Here is a 25146-nt window from a genome sequence, read left to right on the forward strand (position 1 = left end):
GGAAGTAAACCGTTTCGAATGAAACCGTATCGTGCGAGTGCGAAGGAAAGGGAGCAAATAAGTACTATTGTGAGAGAGTAGAAGGACGCAGGAATCGTGACGGAAACCAATTCACCTTATGTGCTGTTGTACCAAAAGCCCTGTGCTGTTGGTACCAAAGAAAACGGGTGAAGCGAGACTCGTTGTGGATTATCGGCGTTTAAATCGACAGACAGTGCCGATGTCTTTCCCGCTTTCTAAACTTGACGATCACATAGATATGATGAGTGGAAGCACGATGTTCACGATGATCGACCTAGCAAATGGATATTTGCAGGTAACACTGAAGGCGGAGGCGCGTCCGAAGACTGCCTTCATCACACCAGACGAAACGGGTGAATTCACACGGATGATGTTTGGACTGGTAAATGCTCCAGCGGAATTCTCACGTTTGATGAAGAGTGTGTTGGGTGAATTAATGCAAAGAAAAATTGCGATGTTTTATCTAGACGATATATTACTGGGAGAGACTGGGAAGACCATAAAACGAGGTTGAAACTTGTGTTTGATGCGTTAAAGGAAGCAAGGTTGACGATAAAGCTCAGTAAGTGCGAATTCCTGAAAGAACGGCTGATGTGTTTGGGGTTTGAGATAACTCGCCATGGGATCTCACCTGGTGAATGAAAAGTACGCGCTATTGAAGACTTTCCGCGACCGGGAAATGTGCATGAAGTACGGAGATTTATCGGACTGATAAGTTTCTTTCGGAGATTCGTCGTACGATTCGCACATCTGGCGGAGCCGTTGTATGAACTGCTTAAACGGACAAATATTTTGAGTGGACAGAAGAACATGAGGCGGTATTTGTAAACATGCAGAAGAAAATAATTGAGCGGCCGATATTAGCGATATTTGATTCCAGCAGACCAACAAAACTTCATACGGATGCCTCTGCCCAAGGGTTGGCTGCGATGTTGCTTCAGTTGGGAGACGACGATCAATTGCATTTGGTTTATGCAATCAGCCGCAGAACGAGCGGACCCGAAAAATTATACCACTCTAGCAAACTCGAACTTATGGCAATAATATGGGGGGTAACCAGACTGCGTGTGTAACTGATTAATATTCCCTTTAAATTTGTGACTGACTGCCAATCATTAGTGTACCTAAACGAGAAAAAGACTACCGTACCTCAAGTAGCCAGATGGTGAAACCTACTGAGCGAGTACGTTCTTGATGTGGTTCATCGACCAGGAGAGAAGATGCAACACGTGGATGCTCTGAGTAGAGCCCCTACTGAGGAACCAAAATGTGATGGATATACGGAACGCAAGGGTATCTTTGTAATCAATAATCCGGAAGACGAAATAGTTATGTATCAAAGTCGAGATGAGGATTCACGTCAAAGAGTTGTTATTCTGAAGAAACCTCTTGAGAAACGAAAAGGATTCGAATGAAGCAGAGTCGAAGGGTATGAATTAAGTGGCGGGATTCTATACAAAATGGTTAACGACCAACGTAAATACGTAATACCCAAGGCAATGCGGAAAAGTATAACTGTACGATTTCACGACCTGATGGGACATTTTGGTATCGATCGTATGTACGCGAGAATCTCTAAGTATTATTATTTTCCCAGGATGAAAGATTACCTACGACAACACATCCGAGCGTGTCTACATTGTCTACTAAGTAAGACCCCGACAGGTGAGCTAGCGGGCGAATTACATCCAATATTACCTGGCAAGACTCCATTTGCAGTTGTGCACTTGGATCACATTGGACATTTTGTGACTAGTAAAAGAGGAAATAAGCATGTGTTAATGACAGTGGATAACCTAACCAAATTTGTTCGACTGGATGCCGTTAAGAGTACAGATACGAAAGGGATAATAAACAAAATGGAAGATTTTTTGTTGGATTTCGGAGCACCGGAGCGATTCATTACGGACCGTGGACGAGGATTCATGTCAAAAAAATTAGAGGCGTTTTGTCGGACGCATGGAATTTATCATAGCGTAACGTCACCAAGGCATGCTCAAGCGAACGGGCAAGTAGAGAAAGTGAATCGAACCTTGCTCCCAGTAATACAGGCAAACTTATTGGAGCAGGAGCACGATAGACATTGGGATAAGAACCTCAAGAGGGTAGCATGGAGCTTGAATTCAGCGATCAACAAAACTACCGGGAGGACTGCCTTTGAAATGTTGTATGGTTACAACCCAAGGATCGGGGACGGACTTTTGCGACAGATCACTATCCAGGAAGAAGCTACTCGTTACTGAGAGCCTACTCAACAACGAGAAGAATCGAGAGCAAGAATTATCGAGGAACAGGCGAGATATAAGGCAAGATATGACAAAACTTATCGAGCAGGCGTTGAATACCAAGTTGGAGATGTGGTCGCTATGAAAATTGTGGCACAAGCAACCGGGGATTCAACGAAGCTGCATTATAAATATCGTGGGCTGTTAGTGATCCACAAGGTATTTCCCAATGATACGTATGGAGTTACTGATCTACGTCAAACCGAGCGAGGTAGGCGTTATTCTTCAACTGCGCATGTAACGCATTCACAATTATGGAGACCTGCCGAATGTGAAGACGAATCAGAAAATGGGGCACCAGAATCAGACGATGGAGCTGTGACTATAGAATCTGAGGTATCGACGAGTCAAGGTCATCCGTCGCAATTAACCACTTCAGAGTCGTTGAACGACGCAACCCACCCAAGATCAACTTCACGAAACAGTGAAGTTACTATTAGTGTGGTGCCAGAGATTGTGGGTATGCGAGAGTCGGATGAATGTATGGCTAAAAATGTAATTGCGGAGTCAGTGAAACATAATGTGAACGGAGAAGGTGTAAAGGACTGTGATAAAATTGAGACTGTGGTTCTGAGGAACCGATCAAAACGCCAAATAAATAAGCCTAAGAAATTAGACGACTATGTATTAGAGTATTAATGGAATTTATTATATTGTTACTTTGGAAAGATATCTATAACACGTAAATATATATGTCGATGATAAAGAACAAAGTTGTCGTTGCTTTTCGTCATTTGTTTTGTTGAAGAATTTGTTTAATAAAAAAAGAAGAAAGAAAAGACATCCTTCGTTGAACGTCAAAGAGAGTTGACGTATTTTGTCACGATCAATTTTTGAATTATCTAATATCGTTTTGTTCTGAGTTCAGAGTTAATAAAATGTTCTTTTAATGGCTCAATATGCGCCCAACACGAAAAACACAAAGTTCGCGAGTGATTTCTGGCCTTTCTCCGACATCAGAAGTGGGATTACCAAGAAATATGGAGCCTGGAACATCGACCTCTCAAAATCAGAGTCTTCAACGAGACCAACGAGACAACGAAGACCAGTGGAGAGTTTTAATTGAAAATCAGAACAAGAACATGATGGAATTAATTCGATCGATCCGTGGTCCATCAACAAATTCGCCTGAAATTATTTTTCCCGAATTTAACCCTGACAAAGACAATGTGAATCCTCGTGCTTGGTATACGACAGCTAGTCTGTGTATGCAAGAGGAGCTTCGAGGAAGCAAATTAATCATTGCTTTGAGCAAAGCGACGAAAGGATCCGCTGCATCGTGGTTGTCCCAAATTAGTTTCGCTGGAATGACCTGGGGAGAATTTAAAAATATTTTTCTCTCTCGCTTCGAAATTGTCGAGACTCCTGCGGCAACGCTAATCTCTTTGAATTCCGGTCAGCCCAATGACGAGGAAAATTTCGCCGCATATTCAACCCGAATTTTGAACGAGCTAATTCCACGACTTGAATCTTTGAGCAAAGAAGAAATTGCAGTTTCAATTGTGCTGGCTCATGTGGCTCAATTGGACTCACGATTGAAACGATTGGCTCTTACTTCGGAGATAAATTCTCGGAGCAAACTACAGCAAGAGTTAATGGCTGTCGAATATCGGAAAAGGGTTTTCCCTTTTTCTCAAGCAAAGGATAGCCCATCGTTTGACCCGAAAAGATCAAGACCTACTTTGAAATGTTTCAATTGTGGAAAAATTGGACATAAAATTTCTGAATGTCGAAGTCGTCCATCAAACTTCATTTCGGACAGTTCGGAAAATGTTTCCAAGAAGATACCCTCTACTGCAAAGAAATCTTCCGTCACGTGTTTCAAATGCGGAGAAGCTGGGCATATTTCTACGAATTGCAAAAAGATTTCTGATTCTGGCAAGCATATCCCTACTCAAGGTCAAATGGAGCGTCGTGTCAATTTATGCTCAATTCAACCAGTTTCCGGCGAATTATTACATTCCGGTGAGAAGTTTTCATTTTGCTTTGATTCTGGTGCTGAATGCTCTTTGATCAAAGAGAGTATTGCACAAAAATTTTCAGGAAAACGTCAACATGCTTTGGTCACTCTTACCGGTATTGGTCCGTCTAGTATTCAAAGTGTCACTCAAATTTTATCGGAAGTGACTATAAATGATCTTTGCTTTGAAATTTTGTTTCATGAGATTCGTGATGATTTTCTGAGCAATGAAATTCTTATTGGACGAGAAATATTGAGTCTTGAGTCACTGAGTATTTCAGGTATTAAATTAAAAAAAAAATTGAGATACATTATTACTGAGTCGATTTTGTGAGATATCTTATTTGATATGTTTGTTTATTACGAGTACTTGATAAATACTTGAGAGTATTTGAACAGGAAATGATTGTCATTCCCTTCGTGGTTTGATCATGATCTTGAAGCACACATTCATTGAGCTTAATAGTTGCAAGTCATAAAGAACCTAACTCATTTCGGTGAGCGGAGAAGGTGCAATGTAACGGCTAATGGTGTGGTGCTGTCGCATGAGGCGACTGTGTGTTGAAATCTTGATGTATGGACAGCTTGGTGATGTCATACAGTCAAATGAGTCGCATGAGGTGACTGTGTGTTGAAATCTTGGTATATGGATAACTTGGTGTTGTCATACAGTCAAAAGAGTCGCATGAGGCGACTGTGTGTGTATGATAAAGAAATATTGTTAATGGTTTCTCACCGGATCAACTCTCATAATGTTGTATTTAAAATTCATGATTTTGTTTTTAATAATCAATTGATAACAAGATCAGGAAAGCCGAGCAGTCTAAAAAAAAGATCTTTTTATGTATTTTCAGAAGAACCAGATACAACACACGAGGACGTGTGAAAGTCAGTCTGGCCGTGTCGATGATAAAGAACAAAGTTGTCGTTGCTTTTCGTCATTTGTTTTGTTAAAGAATTTGTTTAATAAAAAAAGAAGAAAGAAAAGACATCCTTCGTTGAACGTCAAAGAGAGTTGACGTATTTTGTCACGATCAATTTTTGAATTATCTAATATCGTTTTGTTCTGAGTTCAGAGTTAATAAAATGTTCTTTTAATGGCTCAATATGCGCCCAACACGAAAAACACAAAGTTCGCGAGTGATATCTGGCCTTTCTCCGACATATATAAGAAACGTAACGAGGAACTCGAGGACGAGTATACTTAGGATGGTTATAATACCTAGTATTATTGTGGGGAAAAATTGAGTAAAGATACATAATTACATACATTTGCGGTTTGAGAACAATGATTTAATATTACATATAATGAGCACTTAACTTAAATTAAATTAAATTTTAAAATAATAAGAGAAATATAACAGAAAGGGCAGAATGAAATGCAAAGTTCGACAGTATCAGACGTTCAATATTTAGCACTTAAGAGTAGAGTAAGCACAGATCAACAGCAATTAGATTAATGATAGCATGGGAAAAACGTCTTAGCACAGCAAACTTATTGATCAAGATGTGGAGACTCACTGGCGAATAGAAGCGAAAAAAGGAGTGATTTAAATATAGGTAAGGAGCTCGCATTAACAATTGATTGGGGTAATGAGTGCCAAAAACGCGCTCCGGAGATCTGGAGAGAATTTGTTAACGATGCAGTACGATGTTGAGGGATATGGTAGAAGTTAGTTGAAGCAGGATGGCAAGATGATCGTCGCAGGGTTGGATCCTCAACAACCAAAAGTTCACTAATATAGCTAGCAATACTACGATAACGTATATTATACATATAAATTCCTAGGAAATATAGCCTACGATTTCACACCGATAACCATCCTAGGCGATGACGATATGGGGTAATGTGTTCATCTCTTCTTATACCGAAAATAAATCTAATGGCGCAATTAACAAGACGCTGGAGCTTCGTATTGAGCTCGTCAGTTAGATCAAAATAAACCAGACAACAGTGGTCAATATATGGAAAGATGAGGGTTGTTACAAGTTTAGATTTAAGCTGCTGAGACAGAGAGTTTCTGTGGTGTTTCAATGTGTGGAGCGTATAGTGAACTTTCTGAGCAATCGTAGCAATGTGACTGCTCCATGTGAGATTGGAGCTCATTACTATACCGAGATTTTTAGCTTCTGATACAAACGGAAGAGAGACACCATCGACAACAATCGGTCTCAAGCTGCTAATATCTATTGACCTGACGTAGGCATCACTACCCAGAATCATGACTTTGGACTTTGACAAATTTAACTTCAGCCCATTGAGATTAGCATAATTGAAAATAGCCTCTGCATCGCGCGCTATTAGGTTAAGTCCTTAAGCAAGGTTGGACGGTGGAATAGTCAGATGAATTTGCGTGTCATTAGCAAAGATCATGTGTTCGGAGTAGCTTAGAGAATGACTTATATCATTGACAAAAATCGAGAACAAAAGGGGACCGAGCACCGAGCCTTGTGGAACGGCCGAGGACGTAGGCAGCCATTGCGAGACCTCTCTATCCTCGTCGATCACAGCTTGAGTTCGACCAGTAAGGTAATGGAAAAACCACGATAAGGTGGACATCGAGAAACCAAAAGATTTTAATTTAGCAAGAAGACGAGTATGCGGTATAGTATCAAATGCGTTACTGAAATCGAATAAAATCAAAATCGTAACCAGTCGTGCATCAATCCCCTTTCGAACATGGTCACCTACTTTAAGCAGCGCAGACTGGGTGCTGTAACCAGAGCGGTATCCTGATTGCCTCGGATCAAACAAATTATTGTCCTCAATAAATGACAGAATCTGCTGACGCACAATCCTCTCAAATATCTTTGATACCTCTGGGAGATTAGCGATAGGCCTTGTGTCAGATGGAGATATCGGGGATCGGATCTTCGACAGAGGTCTGATAAAAGCATGTCTCCATGCAGTAGGAAAGTAGCCAAGCCGGATAGACTCGTTGAACAAAGTTGTAAGGAGAGAGGAAATTACTGGAAAAGCAGAGTTCACACAAAAAAGTGGAATGCCGTCAGGGCCTACGGAATAAGAACGGAGAGAAGATGAATTTATAATTTCGAGTATTTTTTCCGAAGTAGTTGGAGAGAGAGAGAATTGCAGCGGTGAGTCAGGTAGAGGTGAAATGATTGAGATAAACTCGTCATAGGAGCAAGCATCGGCAAAATTTGAGATGTTGGAATAGAAACTATTCAGCTGATCTTTTGTAAAAAAATGTAGAGGAGAGGAGAGGAGAGGGTAGATTTGATCAGACCTAAGCGCCTGAGTTCTTTCCACATTTTTGCAGGATCAGTAATTTCCGCTAATAAATTATACTCGTACGCACTTTTAGCTTGTTTTATATCGGAAGGCTAGTACATTTCTAGTATGGCGATAAATTTCAAAACCTAGCAAGCTGTTTGAGCGTTTCGCTTGTTTGTACAACACATTCCGATTTCGTATGCGATTGCGAAGGTCGTCTGTCAACCAAGGAACCGGCGGTTTAGTTACCGTGAAAGTACAAATCGGAGCATGGATATTAAGTGCATCCAAGAGGGACAACGAGATACCCTCAGTCAACTTGTCAATGTCGTTATTCGAAGTACAGTGCACATACTCTAAAGCTAAAAGAGAGATTGATTGATTGATTGATTAAATTTATTGATGCCTTAGCGAACTTTGGGGCATAGAAGTAAAAGCTACAATATATAAAGGTGAATATTCAATACATAGAGTAGAGATAAGCGTGTGTACGCACGATGACTTAATACTAACGAGCAGGGATACAATGGCAAAAATACAGCAAAAGATAAGCATGAGTACGCATGATGTCTTAATATTAACGAGCGGGGATACAATGGCATAGGTCCAGCAAAAGCGAATAGTACGGGCGGAGGTAGAAATCGGAAGAATAACCGCCATGAATAGTAAGTTATGTAAAATAGACTAACTGGGTAAAATGAAGATGATAATTACTAATGTAAAAATAAAATAAAGTAAAATACAGTTGAATACATATGTAAATATATGAATAAATAAATAGAGCAACTCACTCTTGCGTGCATTGAGATGATGACATGAGATAGTAATAATAACGCATTTTTAGTGGTTGTACATAAATTTAAACGTAGAGACATTAAAATAACCAATAAGGGCACTACGTGATTTCCGGTTCTGGAGTCTCGCCGGTCTCGAGTAAGAAGAGATGGGAATACAGGTTTGATTTGAAGGAAGTGAAAGAGGTAGCCGCAATGAGCTCGGGAGGAAGTGAATGCCAGAAGTTGATAGCGGATAGGAGAAAAGAATTGCGATAACAGACGGTCCGATGGTGAGGGATGAGGAAGAGAGGAGATGGCGCCACAATCCGGTTGGGACGGGTGACACGAGGACGGACGAAAAGCTCAGAGATGTAGGATGGAGAGGTCAGGTTGCATACTTTATACATAAAGCATCCCAGGAAATATAGTCTTCTGCTAGTGACGCTCAGCCAACATAGTTGCCTACGATAGGGAGTTATGTGTTCATCGCGTCTTAGGTCGAATATGAATCTGATACCACAATTCACAAGTCGCTGCAGTTTTATATCGAGTTCTGAAGTGACGTCGTGGTACACAAGACAGCAGTAGTCGATTAACGGAAAAATTAGAGATGTTACAAGTTTAATCCTGAGTTGACATGATAATGAATTTTTGTGATGCTTTAGTCTAAAGAGAGCAAAATGTACTCTTTGAGAGATTAGAGAAATATGACTCGTCCATGATAAATTCGATTTCATGAGTACACCAAGATTGCGCACCTCGGTCACATACGGAAGTTTGGTACCATTAATTGTTATAGGTGAGAGTAACTCAAGATCAAAGGAATTTACAAGCGGAGTACTACCACAGATCATTACCTTGGATTTAGAGAGATTAAGAGAAAGACCGTTCTGAGACGCATATCTCGCAATCGCTTCTGCATCCTTTGCAATAAGAGAGAGACCATGGGCGAGTTCTGATGGGTAGCAACTAAGATAAATTTGAGTGTCGTCGGCAAAGATCATGTGGTTCGAGTATTGAAGAGAATTTGGGATGTCGTTTATGAATAAGGAAAAGAGCAGGGGTCCCAGAACGGAGCCTTGCGGTACTCCCGAAGAGATAGGCTGTGGACAGGAGTAGTCGTTGGTATCGCTGGCAACCACTTGTGAACGTCCAGTTAGGTAGGAGAAAAACCATGTCAAGGTGGAACTTGAGAAGCCAATTTTACGCAGTTTTGTGAGGAGGAGAGGGTGAGAAACAGTGTCGAACGCTTTGCTGAAATCGAAGAGAATGAGAATGGTGATTTTACGTTCGTCAATGTTTTTTCTGATATCATCACAAACTCTGAGTAAGGCCGTTTGTGTACTGTAACTGGTTCTATACCCGGACTGACGTGGATCGAGAATATTGTGACGTGTGATAAAATCGGAAAGTTGTTTGTGTACGATCTTTTCGAAAATTTTGGAGAATTCTGATAAATTCATTCTACAGAGAGAGAGAGAGAAAAAGAGAGAGAGAGAGAGAGATAGAGAGAGAGAGAGAGAGAGAGAGAGAGGATGGATGTGGCTGCATGCGCTGCAGGGGGTTGAGGTGTGTGTGTCGAGAGAAGTTGGCGTGGGCTACAGCAAGTCCTCGAGCGCCCCTTTTATACCGTGTTCAATTATAACAATAAAGTGGTCAGTTCTTCTAAACCAGGCGAGAAGATTGTATCGGCTTCTCCCCTTCCGAAATACCATATTGCAATAGAGCAAATATAAAGGTCTAGCTCTCGACAACGCTAACATATCTCTATTGAATCATGATCAATTTAACATTTTTTTGTACTTCTTGATACTTTCACCTTCATCATTCTAGCATTGGTGTCCAAGAAGAAGCGTAGCTCCCAATATACAATATATATTTTTCAAATTGTCAAGTTTATATATCTGTCTGAGATATGTATTACCTGATTCGTGTCGTCCCTTCTTGAGTGTCCCTTGTCCTCTTCCCGCTATCATTTCTCTGCCATCTTCTCTTTCTCCCACTCTGCCCGATCCGCTTCTAACTCCTGGCACATCCGGATATATTTCCCGTGATCTTCTGCGGTCTTCTTTCTCACCATCGCCAACTTTTCCACCTCTGCCCCAATGCGGGCGTTTTGTTCATCAAACATCATTTTATGTGACAACGAATTGTGAGGGGAAGTATTATGTGATTGACAAAATAGATTATGTGCGGTCAAACGAATTTGCTGCTGTCCTGCTGCTGTCGAAACCACTCATTTGCATAAATGACACTGATGGGTATTACCCTCGCCGAAAAAACGAACTCCCTTGAGCCTCGCGCCATCTATGGCAATGATAAGGATAAAGTATTGTTCGCGTGCAAGAACATTGTGAAACTGTATGACATGCACGATACCGCTACAGTTCACGATGGTCGGTGATTTCAATAACTGTGGACTGAGTCTAACGAATGGGTCACCGCAACGCTGAACCACCCACGGCCGTCGAGCAATGAAGGTGATTACACACGGAAGAGAACTTCAAGCATGGCGAGTGATCCGCAGGTAAACGAATAACGCATGAAAATTTGTTTTCGGTACACTCGCACTGAACACATAATGCCGACTAGAATATGAATGAACTGGATGAAACAGACAAGTACAATTATGAACAAAAACACATGTATCAGTAAATATCAAAAGTTTTCACCGATAAGCTCCTCAGTGTTACGCAGTCTACGTTTGCCACGCTCTGGGTCTCATATAAATCCACAAAACAGTAGTGGGGTACGTAACGATGTGTTGTACCGGCAAAGTCATTTCACCTTACAAATACATTGAGTCGTCGCTCATGCCTGTAGTGATTTTTATTGGATTTTGTTCAGACGACTTCTCAATTTTTTGTTTCATTCCGTACTGTGACCTTTTGTAGATTTTTGTTCAGGAAGAAGAAAATTGCACGTCTGCTCTACTTCTACCGGAAAACCTGGTGATCATGTTTCAACCGATTCATGAGGTATACCCGCGAGCGAGGTCTACCTTGAGCGTCCGCACTGTAGGAGTCCATTGGGATGGTATTCAACATCCCGGTTGACCGCACCAAAACCGCACAGAATAAGAAGCTTGATTCGGCGACATCTGCTTTTGTATATGGGGCTTTCCACGCCAACCCAACGGTTGGCTATGGCATTTTTTAATTTCACCAAGGATTTTTTCTACGTTCGTGCGACTCCGGAAAAGCTTTCATGAATTGTTTCGAATATTTCGATTCTCTCGGCTGTACCCAGAGATTTTTGAAACCCATCGCGAAAGCACCGAAATTAATTCTTCTAAACAAAAAGAAAAACATCCGGCTTCCGAAACGAAACATTTTTACGGTAGATTCATAGTGAGTCGTCGGTTTTTTCAACTTTCTTAAAAACCAATATTCCACTTTCTAAATCGTTTTTTTATTTATTTCAATACCCGTTAAACACCTATTACAATACATATCGCATCTCCGATCTGATTACTGATTTTTCGAATTGTTTCTCCAGTTCTGCAACACATTAAAAAAAATTTCGCACACTTTTTATGAAGAATGATGATTCAAAAATTGTTCCGAACAAAAAATATTTTGGAACCAGAGAAGCAATAAGAAAAATCGGTATTTCGATCGGAGATGCGACGTGTATTGAAATAGATTTGGGTTATAGAAATAAAAAGGATGATCAAGAAAATATGATATAAAAAAATAGACACAAAAAATATAAAAAATAATTTAAAAATGAAGTCCAACCGTGAATCTGATGGGACAATGTATCATTTCGGAAACCAATTTTTTTTTGTCCGAACACCATCAATTTGGGATGTTCTCGAGATGGGTTTAAAAAATTGATCTAAATTCATGAAAGCTTTTCAGGAGCGCGATTCTGGATCTTTTTAACGCCGCTAACGACCGCGTTAACGCTCAAGTTAGCGACCCTAGCCGAGTCTATAGCAACCACATAATTTTCAACCGGTCGCTATCTAGCGAGCAATATTGCAACAGATTTTCGCGAGGCTAGTGCTTGTAGCCAATGAAAGTCCTCTATTTCGTACCAATTTGGGTATGTGCGTAACAACTCTAGCGGCATTTCTACATTCTGTGGTGAGTTTGAAAAAGAAATTACCGCGTCCTTTTTATTGAAACTTTTTTAAATAAATGTATAAAGGAAACCAAAGATAATGAGCTAAATACGGATTTTTACAGTATAAACGAACTTCTTTTAATTCATAAAAGAATATGTTCATCGTTATACGTAGGTACAAGTATGTATGAATGATTGATGCTGTAGAATTGTTTAGTTTATGGCGTCGTTTTTTCAACGCTTTTTTTTAATAAGTTTCATAAAATACAATACATAAATTGTTGATATGAATATATATAAGTACCTACATCCAAATAAAATATATTTGGATATTTTCTATTTGAAGTACCTTCGGCCGAAACCTCGAATGGGTTTTTCGCGCGCTTAATTCAAGAAAAACCATTCACCAATTCGGCAGACAGTTTTGGGATATACGTAAAAGTTGTTGGGTCATATTTATCAACCACTTTCTTTACTTCACGATTTATCCAGAAAGTATATCCACCGTGTAATCAAACTACATGTTTATACGTAAGATCAAATATATCAAATAAATTGGTCACAAAAGTGAATAAATATGGGTATATTTTTGCAATTTATTCGAATATATAATTATACTTTAGCTCAGACATCAAACAAATCCGCGGTCCAAGAACTAACTTGAAGCAAAAAATGTACATCGTTGACTACATGTCGACACATTCCGATTTCGCCGCCGGGTGATTTCGCGGGCCGACGGGTGCCGCGACCGCAAAAAAAATATGGGAGGATATTGCTAACGAAGCAAATGCCAGGGGGCCTCCAAAGACAGTGCCGCAATGGCAAAAGGTATAATTAATGCAACTTTGAATTTCAGATCATAAATATTCAATTCATTACATGTATATAATAAACGATTCATTCAATTTGATTAGACGTGGAAGGATTTGAAAACCCGGGCACGGAAGAAGTCCACCCAGCTGGTGGCTCTTCGTAATCGAACTGGCACTTTCCCCGACGACGCCGAACCGCTGACAGAAGACGACAAAAAAATCTTGTCGACAATCGGTTCGGCGGCGGTCGAGGGGCAGATTGATGTCCGCGACAGCTTGCCTGAAAGTGTGGTAAAAAATTTTGAATAAAATACAGCAAAATATTACCAATAATTCGGAACTCTAATGAATGATTTAAATTTTCATGAATTTATTAAAAACGTGTACTCACTTCATATGGTATTATATTTACATTTGATCTAATTCTAATTATTCAGTAAATTATTTATCGTTGATCATGTAAATATTTATTATATGAAGACTGTATTCATACATTCATTTTTTCTTGATACGATAATTGAAACATTACATGTTTGTTGAATTTGTAATTGGTAATTATATAGATCAATCGCTCTAATAACAATTGACAATGACTGACAGTAAATATATAATTAGTATAAAAATCGTCAATTACGCGATAAATAAAGTACCTTATTATTTCAATAATCAATTGGTCATTGCAATTGAGTGATTGCGCTATCAGTATTATCAATATTCATTTCATCAAAAAATTAATCAATCTATATTACGTGAATACTATTATCAAATTTCTTTAAACAAAGTGTAATTTAATCTACCTACTATAATAGTATACCTAAATATGACAGTGACAGCAGGAATAATAACATCCAAAAATATATTGTTTCATATGCAAGGCGTCTTTGAGGAAGATGATTAATGGTGAGGATGTCGTTGATATATGCCGTGGCAAAAGTTTATTTGAGACGTACAAAATAAAAAGGGAATTCATTGATCGAGCTGACGCAGATGACGGTATACTCGGTTAGTGAAATCATCAAGCAGTTTTTTGACGATTTTGAAAACGTGGCACTTAAACTTTATTAAAGACCACCAAGCCTGAATAAAAATATACACATATATTTTATGTAGCTTCAAGTTCACAAGCCAACGCCAGGCAGTCTGCCACATTACCACCCATACATACACAACAAACATCATCATCATCATCCACCACACAAGCACCTGCACACATGACACACACAGAGTCCTTACTCACGCACACACAACAAATAGCCCCATCACCACTCACACAAGCACCAGTAACACACACGACACACACAGAGTCATTATCTGCAGGGACACCACCCATACACATACAACAAACATCATCATCATCATTCACCACACAAACACCTGCACACATGACACACACAGAGCCATTACTGACACACACACAACAAACAGCCTCTTCATCACGCACACAAGCACCTCATGTCACACTGTCTGCACCCACAAACACACGCAAACGAAGAGCACCAGCGAAGAAGCGTCCTAGCGAAGAGAGGATGTCGCTGTTTGTTGCTCTGCAACAAAAACAAAATGAAATTCTGGAGGTTAGATTTCATTAAATACATAATATTTCAAAAGTTACATGGTTTTAAACTCACACATTTTAAATTTGTATAATTTTTTCTGTAGAGAATGTCGGAGGCCATGTTGATTTTGGCTCAAAATGAGTCCAAGCGACTTGAGATTACCCATGAACTGTTAAAGCGTCGCAAGACGGATGAGCTGGAAACAAACGAAGACCTTTAGGCACTTTTCAAAATTTAAATTATTAATAAAACTATTTTGATAAATGATAAAAATTTAATGATTATGAAATTAAAATCAATGAATATAATATGAATGTTGAACACTTAACTTATTTTCGTAGTATATCTGAAACAATCCCCGAAAAAGGGGTTCAGTCGAGGTAGAATACCACCTGAACATCTTACACAGCGTAGCGGTCGTGAACAATCTGCTCACGTACACGTCGACCTTCGCCAAGAAGTGCTGCTGGTGCTTCTGCAAGTTCGGGAACAGGCCTAGGCAGTTCTGCGGAAGGAGCGTCACCTCCTTCCTCGGAGTCGTACGGTACGTGACGTAACTGGTACGTCATCCAACGGTAAAACACCATAGTGCAAGCGCATATTGTGCAATGTTGCACATGCGTTGACTATTCTGCCTGCCGCTTCGTGGTCGTACATGAGGACGCGTTGCTATTGCGTAAAAAATATAACTCGCTTATGCATTGTCCCAAAAATGTTGGTAAATTATTGGCGCAATTATCTTGCTTAGTTCATAGTGCAGCTTGTGGCTAATTGTCGTCAAATAAATACATAACCGACCTGCGATAAGCATCTCCAGACCACCTTGAGCACTCCAAAACAGCGTTCGATGACAGAACGAGCCTTGCAATGAGCTGTAGTGTATGCGAACTCAGCGGTCCCAACTCGAGCGTTAGTGATTGGCGTCATGAGCCATGGCTTTAGGGGATAGCCCGAATCTCCTGGAAAGAGTGAGGTGAGAATAGTTGAGGAATATGGTACTACGGTGTGTAGAAATTCAAAAAAAATTTAAAAAGGTTTAGAACCTGCTGGATGTCGCACAATGGCAGGCATTATTCAGTATAATGAGTATTTACCTAGCAACCATGTTCCATGTTCCCCATCTCCATAGCACATTTCCATGAGTGTCCTCACCGGAGATTGCGTCCAAATCGCAGCGTCATGACGTGAGCCAGGAAACCTGGCATTCACGTTCAATATGCGCAGATTTGGATCACACACCTAAAATCAAGCATGATTTTAAAAATTGAACCTAGTAGTATTAATCAGAGCGAACAATGAGTTAATTTCAACTAACCATCTGAACATTCAAGGAATGGTAGCCGTGGTGGTTCACGTAGGCTTCTTCGTGCTCTTGCGGAGATAGAATTGCAATGTGCGTGCGATCAATAGCACCAATCGCTCCAGTGAACGGTTGAGGCGCTCGTGGAAATTTGCGACGAGCTTCCTCTCGCTGCTGCGGTGTTGCCGGAAACTTGACCCATTGCTGCAGCAAGTGATCGTTGATTGCCGCCGACACCGATTTCAAGCAGCGACTAACCGCAGTTTGGCTAATCGCCACCATGAAATCTTGCCCTATAGCACGCTGGTATGAACCAACGGCATAGAAGCGTACCGCGCAAAGGACCTATCAAATACAAGTTTATACAAACTGCACATTCTTTAATCCAAGTGTCTTCAATTCGAAATTGATCAAACATATTTGGTACAAATTGAACTTCGTGAAAAAAAAGTTTAATAAGACATGCTCACTTGGCACTCAACCGACAACCCGTGGGATCGATCCCTTTCGAGATGCGGTCGAAGGTGGTTGACTAGATCGCTAGCCAACTTCCTGGAAAGACGGAACAGTTGCTGAAATTGAACTTCAGGAAGTTCAAACGGGTTCTGTTCGTCCCGCAGTTGTCTCCGATTCACCATCAGCTCAGCTACCGCATCCTCGTCCTCCTCCGCATCTAATACGGCGTTGGCTAGCCACCCCATAGCCATCTTCAATTTATATAATCATTATTGGGTAATACGATAGCTAACGTGTTCAATGAACAGAATTCGGAGATACATGAGTAAAGGTGAGTCACCTTGATTCAAACTGGTGTAATCCGTACAAAATAAATCTCATTCTACATGAATTGATACTCTTGAGAAAATTGAACTACTTGTAAATGTTGAAATTGGTATATAATTCTTAAAATTTGTAAGTCAAAATATATGAAGAATAATTATTGAATGAATAAATTAAATTCGCAATGAAAATAATGATTTTAAGGGCATCACCGTTGAACTGAATTGTGTCAGGGAGATTATCAGGCCTCCGGATAACGGATTTTGTTCAGATTTAGATGTCCTTTTTTTATAAAATATATGAGCCCTCATACACAGTTCAATATAATGAGCCTTTGATCTCTTGGCGAGCTCAAAGTTAAAATATTAACATTGGGAACATTCTGCTACCGCTTATATTTTAGGCAAATAAAGCATCTCTCCAAGGACAAAATCCATGTGCCGTAGGCCTGATACTCACTCCTTGTGAGCAAGAAATAATGTATGATATATTTGTAAATGCGCACACGAACCTCGACGTCTAGTGTGGATTTCTTTCTCTACGTATAATAAACAGACAGCTGCTGGAACCCCGCTAAAGATGACGAAGAGACGATAGCTATATCGAAAAAGATCTCATACACTAACTACAAGTACGTTATAGAATAATGGATTATACACTAATCTTACGATAAGTACAAAACAAGACAATAGAATTAAGCTGTAGATGAAGAATAACAATTAACACTGGAAATAGGAATTTTCTAAGTAAATCGCACTATCTTAAATTGTTTGAGCGTTGGAAAGCTTTATATACGTGTATCGTAAACAATGGTTGTGTATGTAAAGCAATGGTTGTTTGGTGCCAAATGCTACGTTGGGCTTGGGTATAACAAACTGTCAAGAGCGCCTACTCGCTGTCGCTCACTGTTTCGGTGTTAACTATCTACAGTTTTAGCGCCCGGCGTAGCACGCGCTCGGCGACCGTATTTAAAAGAGCGCCCACTCGCTGTCGCTGAGACGTTTTACACCTTTAACGTCGTCTTGATACTGTTTCGGCGTTAACTGTCTGTAGTTTTAGCGCCCGGCGTAGCACGCCCTCGGCGACCGTGTTTAAGCAGTTAACGCCGTCATACGTCAATTTAAATAGTATTTATTTACGTATGTACCTTGATTCCGTCAGACACTTGTGGAAGGTTTTGTCTTGTTAATATGGTAGATTATAACGTGGGAAAGATTTTGCCTTATCAAGATGGAATATTCTATATGTAAGTTTGACGCCTTGTTTCAAACTTAGCCGCCTGGCCCGCTGGTCATGTGACTAACGGGCAGGCGACTGAGGCACTCGTTACTGGCGGCACGCCATGCTCGGTCAATCGTTGACAAGCTGTGCTACGACACAGTCACGTACTCACTATTCCTCGTATACCTAATTCTCGTGTAAAATCAAACCCACAGAATTATCTTTGCTATACCGACAATTTGTGTCGATTCAGGTATGTTAATAAGGATATGTGAAGAACATCTGTACTGGATATATATATATATGTGTGCCTATGTCTTATTGTTAATTACAGTTGATACTACTGCAACGACACGTGTCGGTGTCCTAAACCTACACTTCCGCATCCAATCTTATTTGGGTCTCTGATCCGAGACATCCTTACATATATTATAATTTATAACACGAGTCAAGTTTAATTATGACTTGTTCTTTATACATATTTTTATTGCTGTGTGAATTCACAATTAAAAGCTTAGTGCAAAGCTTTTAAATATCGTCTCTTCGTTATGCTTCATAATTGGTATAATTACTGAATAAATAAATATAAGAATATATGTACGGTTTAATACTCAGCATTATACGGTGGGTATTAGTTTAGGTTGAGATATGCTTATTAAAATCAATAATATCATCACAGTTTGGATTGCATAAATTATGAGATTTACTCTCACGAAATCGTAGAATTTGTAGCAGCAGACAAATAAAACTCTCTTAATATCATTGACTGTACTAAGCTAATCGTACCCTAACATAACCCTATCTTATAACGCTGAGTATAAAGTCGTGAACAACATTATTTGAATATTTCTATGTATTAAAAGATGATGACTTGTTAATTATAAATCTCACAAGATTCGTATCTCTACAAACTGTAAAAGTGTAACGTTCTACACTTGCAAGCATGTGTCAATTAATTTTTCATAAGAAAGTCATTTACGTAATATGCATTATTTTTTGTGTTGACAAATTCTAAGACAACTATGGTATTGCTTCGCGAAGATATCTTTGACACGGGTGACTGCGAGGATGACAGAGTTGCCGATGTGATCGCCCTAAAGTAAATCTCCTCTGCTGAAACGAACTATACTCGCACGCTTCAAGGGAAGATCCTACTGAGATCTTGGGAAAAACAGTTTTTTTTTTTTTTAAATGACCAAAAAAGGTCTAATCCAAAAACGAATGCCCAAAGTTTTGGATTAGGGTAGGATGTCTTTTCAAAAAAAAATTACAACCCTCTGCGATGACAGTGTAGACGCAAGGAACCTGTCATAGCGCTGCGAAGAAAAAGTTCTGCGAAAGGTTCACTGTGTCTACACTTTCATCGCAGATGGTTGCAATTTTTTTTGAAAAGACATTCTACCCTAATCTGACACTTTGGGCATTCGTTTTTTGATTAGCCCTTCTTTGGTAATTTAAAAATTAAAAAACCTGTTTTTACCAAGATCTCAGTAGGGTCTTCCGTTTACAGGGTTACAGTTTATTGAGTTGCATTGGGTGGAGACGAACCTGTAAGACCAGATATTCAAGTAGACTAATATAACGGCTCTTCGTCGTGTGCCAAGCCAGCATGACTTTAAAAAAATTTATTTGTACAATTCAAGTGGCAAAAAATATGTTTGATCCGACAGATCGAAAAAGATTTCTTCTAAGCATCGACGTGTAAAAGTTTGACCATCATCCAAAATTGAATTTTATAGGTCTGCGTTGTTAGTTTGAATGTCATCTGTTTGCACGTGTGGGCTGTCGTGCAAAATTTCATGTTGGTGATTTCGCACCAGAAACAATCAATAATCACACGTAATTCTCTCTACATTAGCGCATGATGTAGCTTTCCGGCCAGTAACTACTACCGCTCGTTGAATATCTTAATTGAAATTCGTATGTTTCTATGTGAAACAAATACACATCTCTTAGAATTCTCTAAATCTTCTTCGTTTAAGCTTTGACTGTCATCAATTCAGTCGACGTGCTACTTGCTGACTTCGTCTTGGTTGTGGTGGTTATTTTTAATACGACATTCAAGTAATGCGAGTTTACACCACAGAATTTTTTAAGTTAACGTAGCACCACTCACTCCTCGAACCTGCCAGCCAGCAAAAGATGGGCAGGGTTCTTTTCTGAAAGACCCACGAGAGAAGATGTATACATTCATTATTCAGACAATTTCAGTACTTACCGTTGCATTCAGCAGTTTCCGTCCTTATTGGAACGTCGTTTTTACGTAGTCAAAATTTCCGAGGAGCATCATGAGTCACATTTACATTGATCGTATTATCCCCGGAACTGTATTATAGTTTGAAACGAACCTTTTATATCTCAGGTTAAAAATTCCCGTAGTCATATTCAGCGGTATTCGCAAACGCCACTGACCTTGAACCGACTAAATAACTACGCTCCTGGGCGAGCTGCCACAGGCCCCATTGTAACGCAAGCGCTACTTGGTGATGCGGTGACTACGACAACCAAGGAACGCTCGGCGGTACCGACTGCGTTGACTGAGGATATGTAAAGACTGATAACCCTGGGTTATTTTTCGTAACAGTTCGGCGGGTCTGGGCGGGTTTGCGGGTATTAGCAGTTTCACGTATTATCGACCAAGTAACTGACCAGGCCGGTCAAAGAAGTTCTTCATAATCGACAACTATTACGTGCAAAACGTTGGTAACATACCGTCGTCATCGTGAAATTGATAAGTTGAGAAAGTCCTGTACGAGAAATATGTACGCCGGAATTATACAACGGAGAAATGAAAGTCAATCTTGCATGAACGAGTATCATTTATATGTACCTGAATATATCAAATATTTCATAGGCGACAGTGGCATCTCTAAGATGTTCAATTTACTTTCTCAGAGTTTTTTTGGGAAGTCAACTTTGAGATACAAACATTTTGGAAAAATTTGACACTACTTCATTTTTAACTCCAATCGTGTCAAGAATGTCCCTACGAAGAATTTTTTGGCTTTGTTGTGCACTTCTAAAATTGTGAATTGAACAAATTCAATTTTTCAAGTTTTGAAAACATTCAAAAAATTCTGAAAGACTCTCTATCTTTGCCATAAGCATTATGAAGATATCTCGGAAGCTGGACCTATTTTATGAGTTTTTTCGCAAAATTTGGAAGCACTTATTAGGTTTTAATTGAGAAAAATGACGAAAATTCTTGAACAAATATGAAAATGAATAATGAAAATGGATCTACCATGAGGTTCATTGCAAATTTACTGGAATCTAGAAGAAAAGTCTTGTGTATTTAGTGAAAATTTAAAAAAAATGTTAACACCGTCTTTCAGTACTACAACTTTTTGGAAATAAGATGAAAAATAGCTAAAAATAATTTATTTTATCAAACCATCTTTTTCCGCTCAATTGTTGAGATGCTAGATATTGATTATTGTTAATTCATAAAGTACCAAAAAGAGACGTGAAAAAATCTTTTCCTTGAAGGGAAAATTTTGAACCGTTCAGAATTACATAAATAACATTACTGAAAAATCAACGGTTGTTTTTCATTAACTGATTTTCAAGGGGGTAATCCGATGGCTCTCAAACCATGAAATTCTATTTCCAATAGAAATATACATTATTCGTAAAGTCAATTTTTATCCTGTCGGCTGTACGTACTACCGTTACCAAAAGTTACTTATAGTTGAAATCTGCTATCCCGCATCAAAGGAAGTTGAAACCAGTATAGTTACACCTTGCACTGTTGCACATTTATTTGATTTTAAGAAGTGAAATTCAACTATATTGTTACTTGTTCGAAAGGTGAAGTTAAAAAAGTTGAAGAGGCTGTTCAAAAGGAAACACCAGGTTTGTAGGCGCTTAGAATCAAAAGAATACCGAAAACGGTAATCGGAAGTAGTATAGCAAGAGGATAACCCAAGAATTTGTTTGTACGTATTCATAATTGAACATAAAGATCACTTCGTCGCAGACCATAATCTTCCTTCTCATATGGAAATATTTTTTCTGAAATATTAGGAGTTACAAGTGCGCGTGATAAGTTTTTATTATTGTTAGGTGAAAGGCGTGTCAGCCCAAAGAATACAGATACGTGGCTTTGGAATTTGATTTACATGTCAAAAAAAGTTGATGATTGGTTGCAAAATCTTCCGAAAGCTTTGAGTCTTCTGCGTCCAATGATCCCTGGCTCATCTTTGAGGAAAATTATCAACACTAGCTAATACCATCGATATGTCGGAGACGTATTTTTGTTCGCAGAGCTATCCGAAAAATCTGAGAAACATCAGAAACCTGCACCCTAGATATTACTCAAACTAATGCAATTTAAAATTTTGATAAATCTCGAAAGACTTAACTTTTAGGAGTTTAGATGTGCAAGTACATGATTTTGGAAACGGGTGAAGCAAGACAAAATCTATAACCCAAAATTTGCAATAAAATTGAAACTATGTAATTAGCCTCTGCACACAGTGAAGTCGTACCGGCGGGCGCATCAGCTGACACCACGGTATCGTCACATACAATGTATGCATTTACGCAATGGCTTTAAATCCCTGACGGAAGATATATATCTTCATGAACGTTCTCTACAAGTATGTATATCTATTCCACCTGTCAAAAATATGCTTTTATTCTATACTCCGACAATCCAATTTATAACATCTTCTTCATCGAGTTCTATATACTCCTTTTATTCTCTAAGTTCTAATTACTCTGGAAGTATCGATTCCAACATTTATCAATCGTCCGAATCAACTTTCTACGAATAAGAATTCCACACTCAATAGTGCTTGATATCAATTTAAAGTAGTTTTGTCCGTTGATACTACTTATTTTTCTGACCGCTCATTCCCTGCGTAGAGAATTAGAGAGTAGAGACGTGTAATTAAGCGTAGGTGACGAGTCCGTCTAGTTCAAGGTCTAGTTCAACCCGTGAGTTCGACAGCCGCTCGTCGGAATTCGTTCACTACCCCTAAAACACAAATCGAATTATGAATTTATCGATTTGTAAATTGTTAAATTTTACGGGCTAAAAGTCGTTTTTACATAGAAAGTACAGATTAGCGTTGATAGGCAAGCCAGTACCTACTTGAATGTAGAAGCAAAGTATCAATTTTGAGATGTTTTTTATTTCTTGATTCAAAAAATATAATGTGATTTTTTTTTGTACTCCAAGAAATTAAAGTAGGAATTATTTTGATTTTTCAGAATTATTTCTCACTTTTTATTTCGAAAAATTCTAATAGGAATTCATTTTCATTCTCTTTATTCGGAACATTGGATCATGAATCAGTTCTCCTCTTTTTATAAAATTCAATTGAAAATTAAATCTTCTTCTTTAATGGGCAAATTCGTTATATTACAATTACATTCAATATTTTCATTCAAAACCTCGAAGTAGGAATTTTTTTTTTAAGATTTTGATTTCATTAGAGTAATTAAAAATGAACGGTGTTGACCGTAACTTCTAGTTTGAAACTAAAGAAATACCCGTCACTGTTACGTCTTATTATGTAGTTATGTCAAAAACGTACAGGTAGTGGTTAACGAGCTGCAATTCGATGTATTTGCCGGCCCAAGTATAGTGAGTGGTTTAAGGCACCGACTGGGCGAAAATACTACACGGCAGTAGCCAGACTGATTATGAGTGAAGGGGTGAGCGGCACAGCGATGGGTGCTACGCCTCTCTTCGCCTTTTCTGCGAGGCGCATCTCGAGCGCGCGCGTATCAGATTGGGGAGACTGGCCGAGTGTGCCAGACAGTTTTTTGACAGACATATCGTACTTCAAAGACTGCACGTATCCAAACTTTTTGCATCGACCTTTGACGCATTGACGAGCGATAAACTGTTGAGCATGAAACCATACGTATGTAATCGGCGATAATTGATGAGAATTCGATTATAAATAATCCGGAACAACCATCTCAAGGTAATATCAGTCTTTAGTTTTTTATGTCCAATTTAAAATTGTAATTAATTTATATGACATTTCAAAAAAGTTTTATGAGTGAAAAGAGGGATTGACGATCATTAAATTACGTTAAATTGCTTTACTCTACTTCAGCAAAAGCTTATATATTTGAATACTATTTATCATTGTCACCTTTTGTCTGGGCATACTTGGATTGCATATTCCAGCAATTGGATTGATGCTTTGATTTCTTTATCTCAGACTTTCAACATGTAACTAGCAATTGTCTACCGAATTGATCAATGACTGATTTTGATTAACTTTTATTCATAATAATTTGTCAATTTCACTTATTCGAAGAAATATTCACAAGTAGTTCTTTGTGTGGAATGGTCTGCGTTTTCCGCTGTAAATAAATTATATTTTTGAAAAACCACGTAAATCTAGCGTAAGTTAAAAAATTAGTTTTATACCTCCGCTGCATCTTCGTTCGCTATGAAGTTATTAGCCTTGACTGAAGACTATGTATTCAGTCAACGGTATGGGTTATGTAATAAACATATGTACACAAATTACATAGGGTACATATAGGAACAACTATATATTTTTATCCTTCGATTAACTTCATCGACTCATTCTCCTATTATTTGCATCAAGAAAAGGTTTCTAACTCTATTCCTTTTAAACCAGGTGTATGTTTATTGTGCATCTACTTAGATAATATTATTTTTATCGTTCCGATGGAGTTGGATGATCATTGTTGAATTTCGCTCAAATGAATTTGCATAGATGAAATGCATGCGGCGTCCATACGGGGCTATATTAAAATTTCAGTCCGTTCTCGTTCGTCATTCCATAGGCTATTAATATTCGACTCTGCATTGTCTGGATACACGCGGTAAGCGATGGTAACATCAGTTCTTGTCACCTTTGCGTACCGACCGCCTACCGACTTTAGTTGCGGGTGCAGGGTAGACGCAGAGGGCGCCGCTTGATGATGAATTTTTCTCGTTCATATTCGGTTACGCAAAGTCCCATAAGGCTATCAGTCTTTATATATCCTCGGTCAACGTAACAGGTGTCAAAAAACCATCAATTTTTTTGACGATTTCCGGGATATGAGTAACCTTGGTCGATTTCGCTACGAAAGAGCTATGCGCCGTCCAAATTTTAACCCCATCCGTTTGTTTTTTTTATTAATTATAGAA

The 25146-nt window shown here is 39.0% G+C and overlaps 2 protein-coding genes across 2 annotated transcripts; one reads left to right on the plus strand and one right to left on the minus strand.

The window, feature by feature from the left end:
• The first annotated feature begins 1619 nt into the window (after positions 1–1619).
• Positions 1620–2264, plus strand: LOC124410172 (KRAB-A domain-containing protein 2-like). The gene is made up of 2 exons (XM_046888338.1): positions 1620–1686; positions 1741–2264. The coding sequence occupies exons 1-2, from the start codon at positions 1620–1622 to the stop codon at positions 2262–2264; spliced, it is 591 nt and encodes a 196-aa protein (XP_046744294.1).
• A 12971-nt stretch (positions 2265–15235) lies between these two features.
• On the minus strand, positions 15236–16723 carry LOC124410173 (putative nuclease HARBI1). Its single transcript, XM_046888339.1, has 5 exons — positions 16487–16723; positions 16032–16361; positions 15811–15955; positions 15515–15675; positions 15236–15385 (listed from the first exon to the last, which is right to left on the minus strand). The coding sequence occupies exons 1-5, from the start codon at positions 16721–16723 to the stop codon at positions 15236–15238; spliced, it is 1023 nt and encodes a 340-aa protein (XP_046744295.1).
• Positions 16724–25146: the final 8423 nt, after the last annotated feature.

Source organism: Diprion similis, chromosome 9 (genome assembly GCF_021155765.1).
Source record: "Diprion similis isolate iyDipSimi1 chromosome 9, iyDipSimi1.1, whole genome shotgun sequence".
NCBI lineage: Eukaryota > Metazoa > Arthropoda > Insecta > Hymenoptera > Diprionidae > Diprion > Diprion similis.

Coding starts and splice junctions, on each gene's coding strand:
- LOC124410173 (XM_046888339.1), bottom strand. CDS start 16,723: ATGGCTATGGGGTGGCTAGCCAACGCCGTATTAGATGCGGAGGAGGAC. Junction 16,362..16,486: donor GGTTGTCGGTTGAGTGCCAA/GTGAGCATGTCT, acceptor TGTATTTGATAG/GTCCTTTGCGCGGTACGCTT. Junction 15,386..15,514: donor TCTGGAGATGCTTATCGCAG/GTCGGTTATGTA, acceptor TTTACGCAATAG/CAACGCGTCCTCATGTACGA.
- LOC124410172 (XM_046888338.1), top strand. CDS start 1,620: ATGAAAGATTACCTACGACAACACATCCGAGCGTGTCTACATTGTCTA. Junction 1,687..1,740: donor ACTAAGTAAGACCCCGACAG/GTGAGCTAGCGG, acceptor CTCCATTTGCAG/TTGTGCACTTGGATCACATT.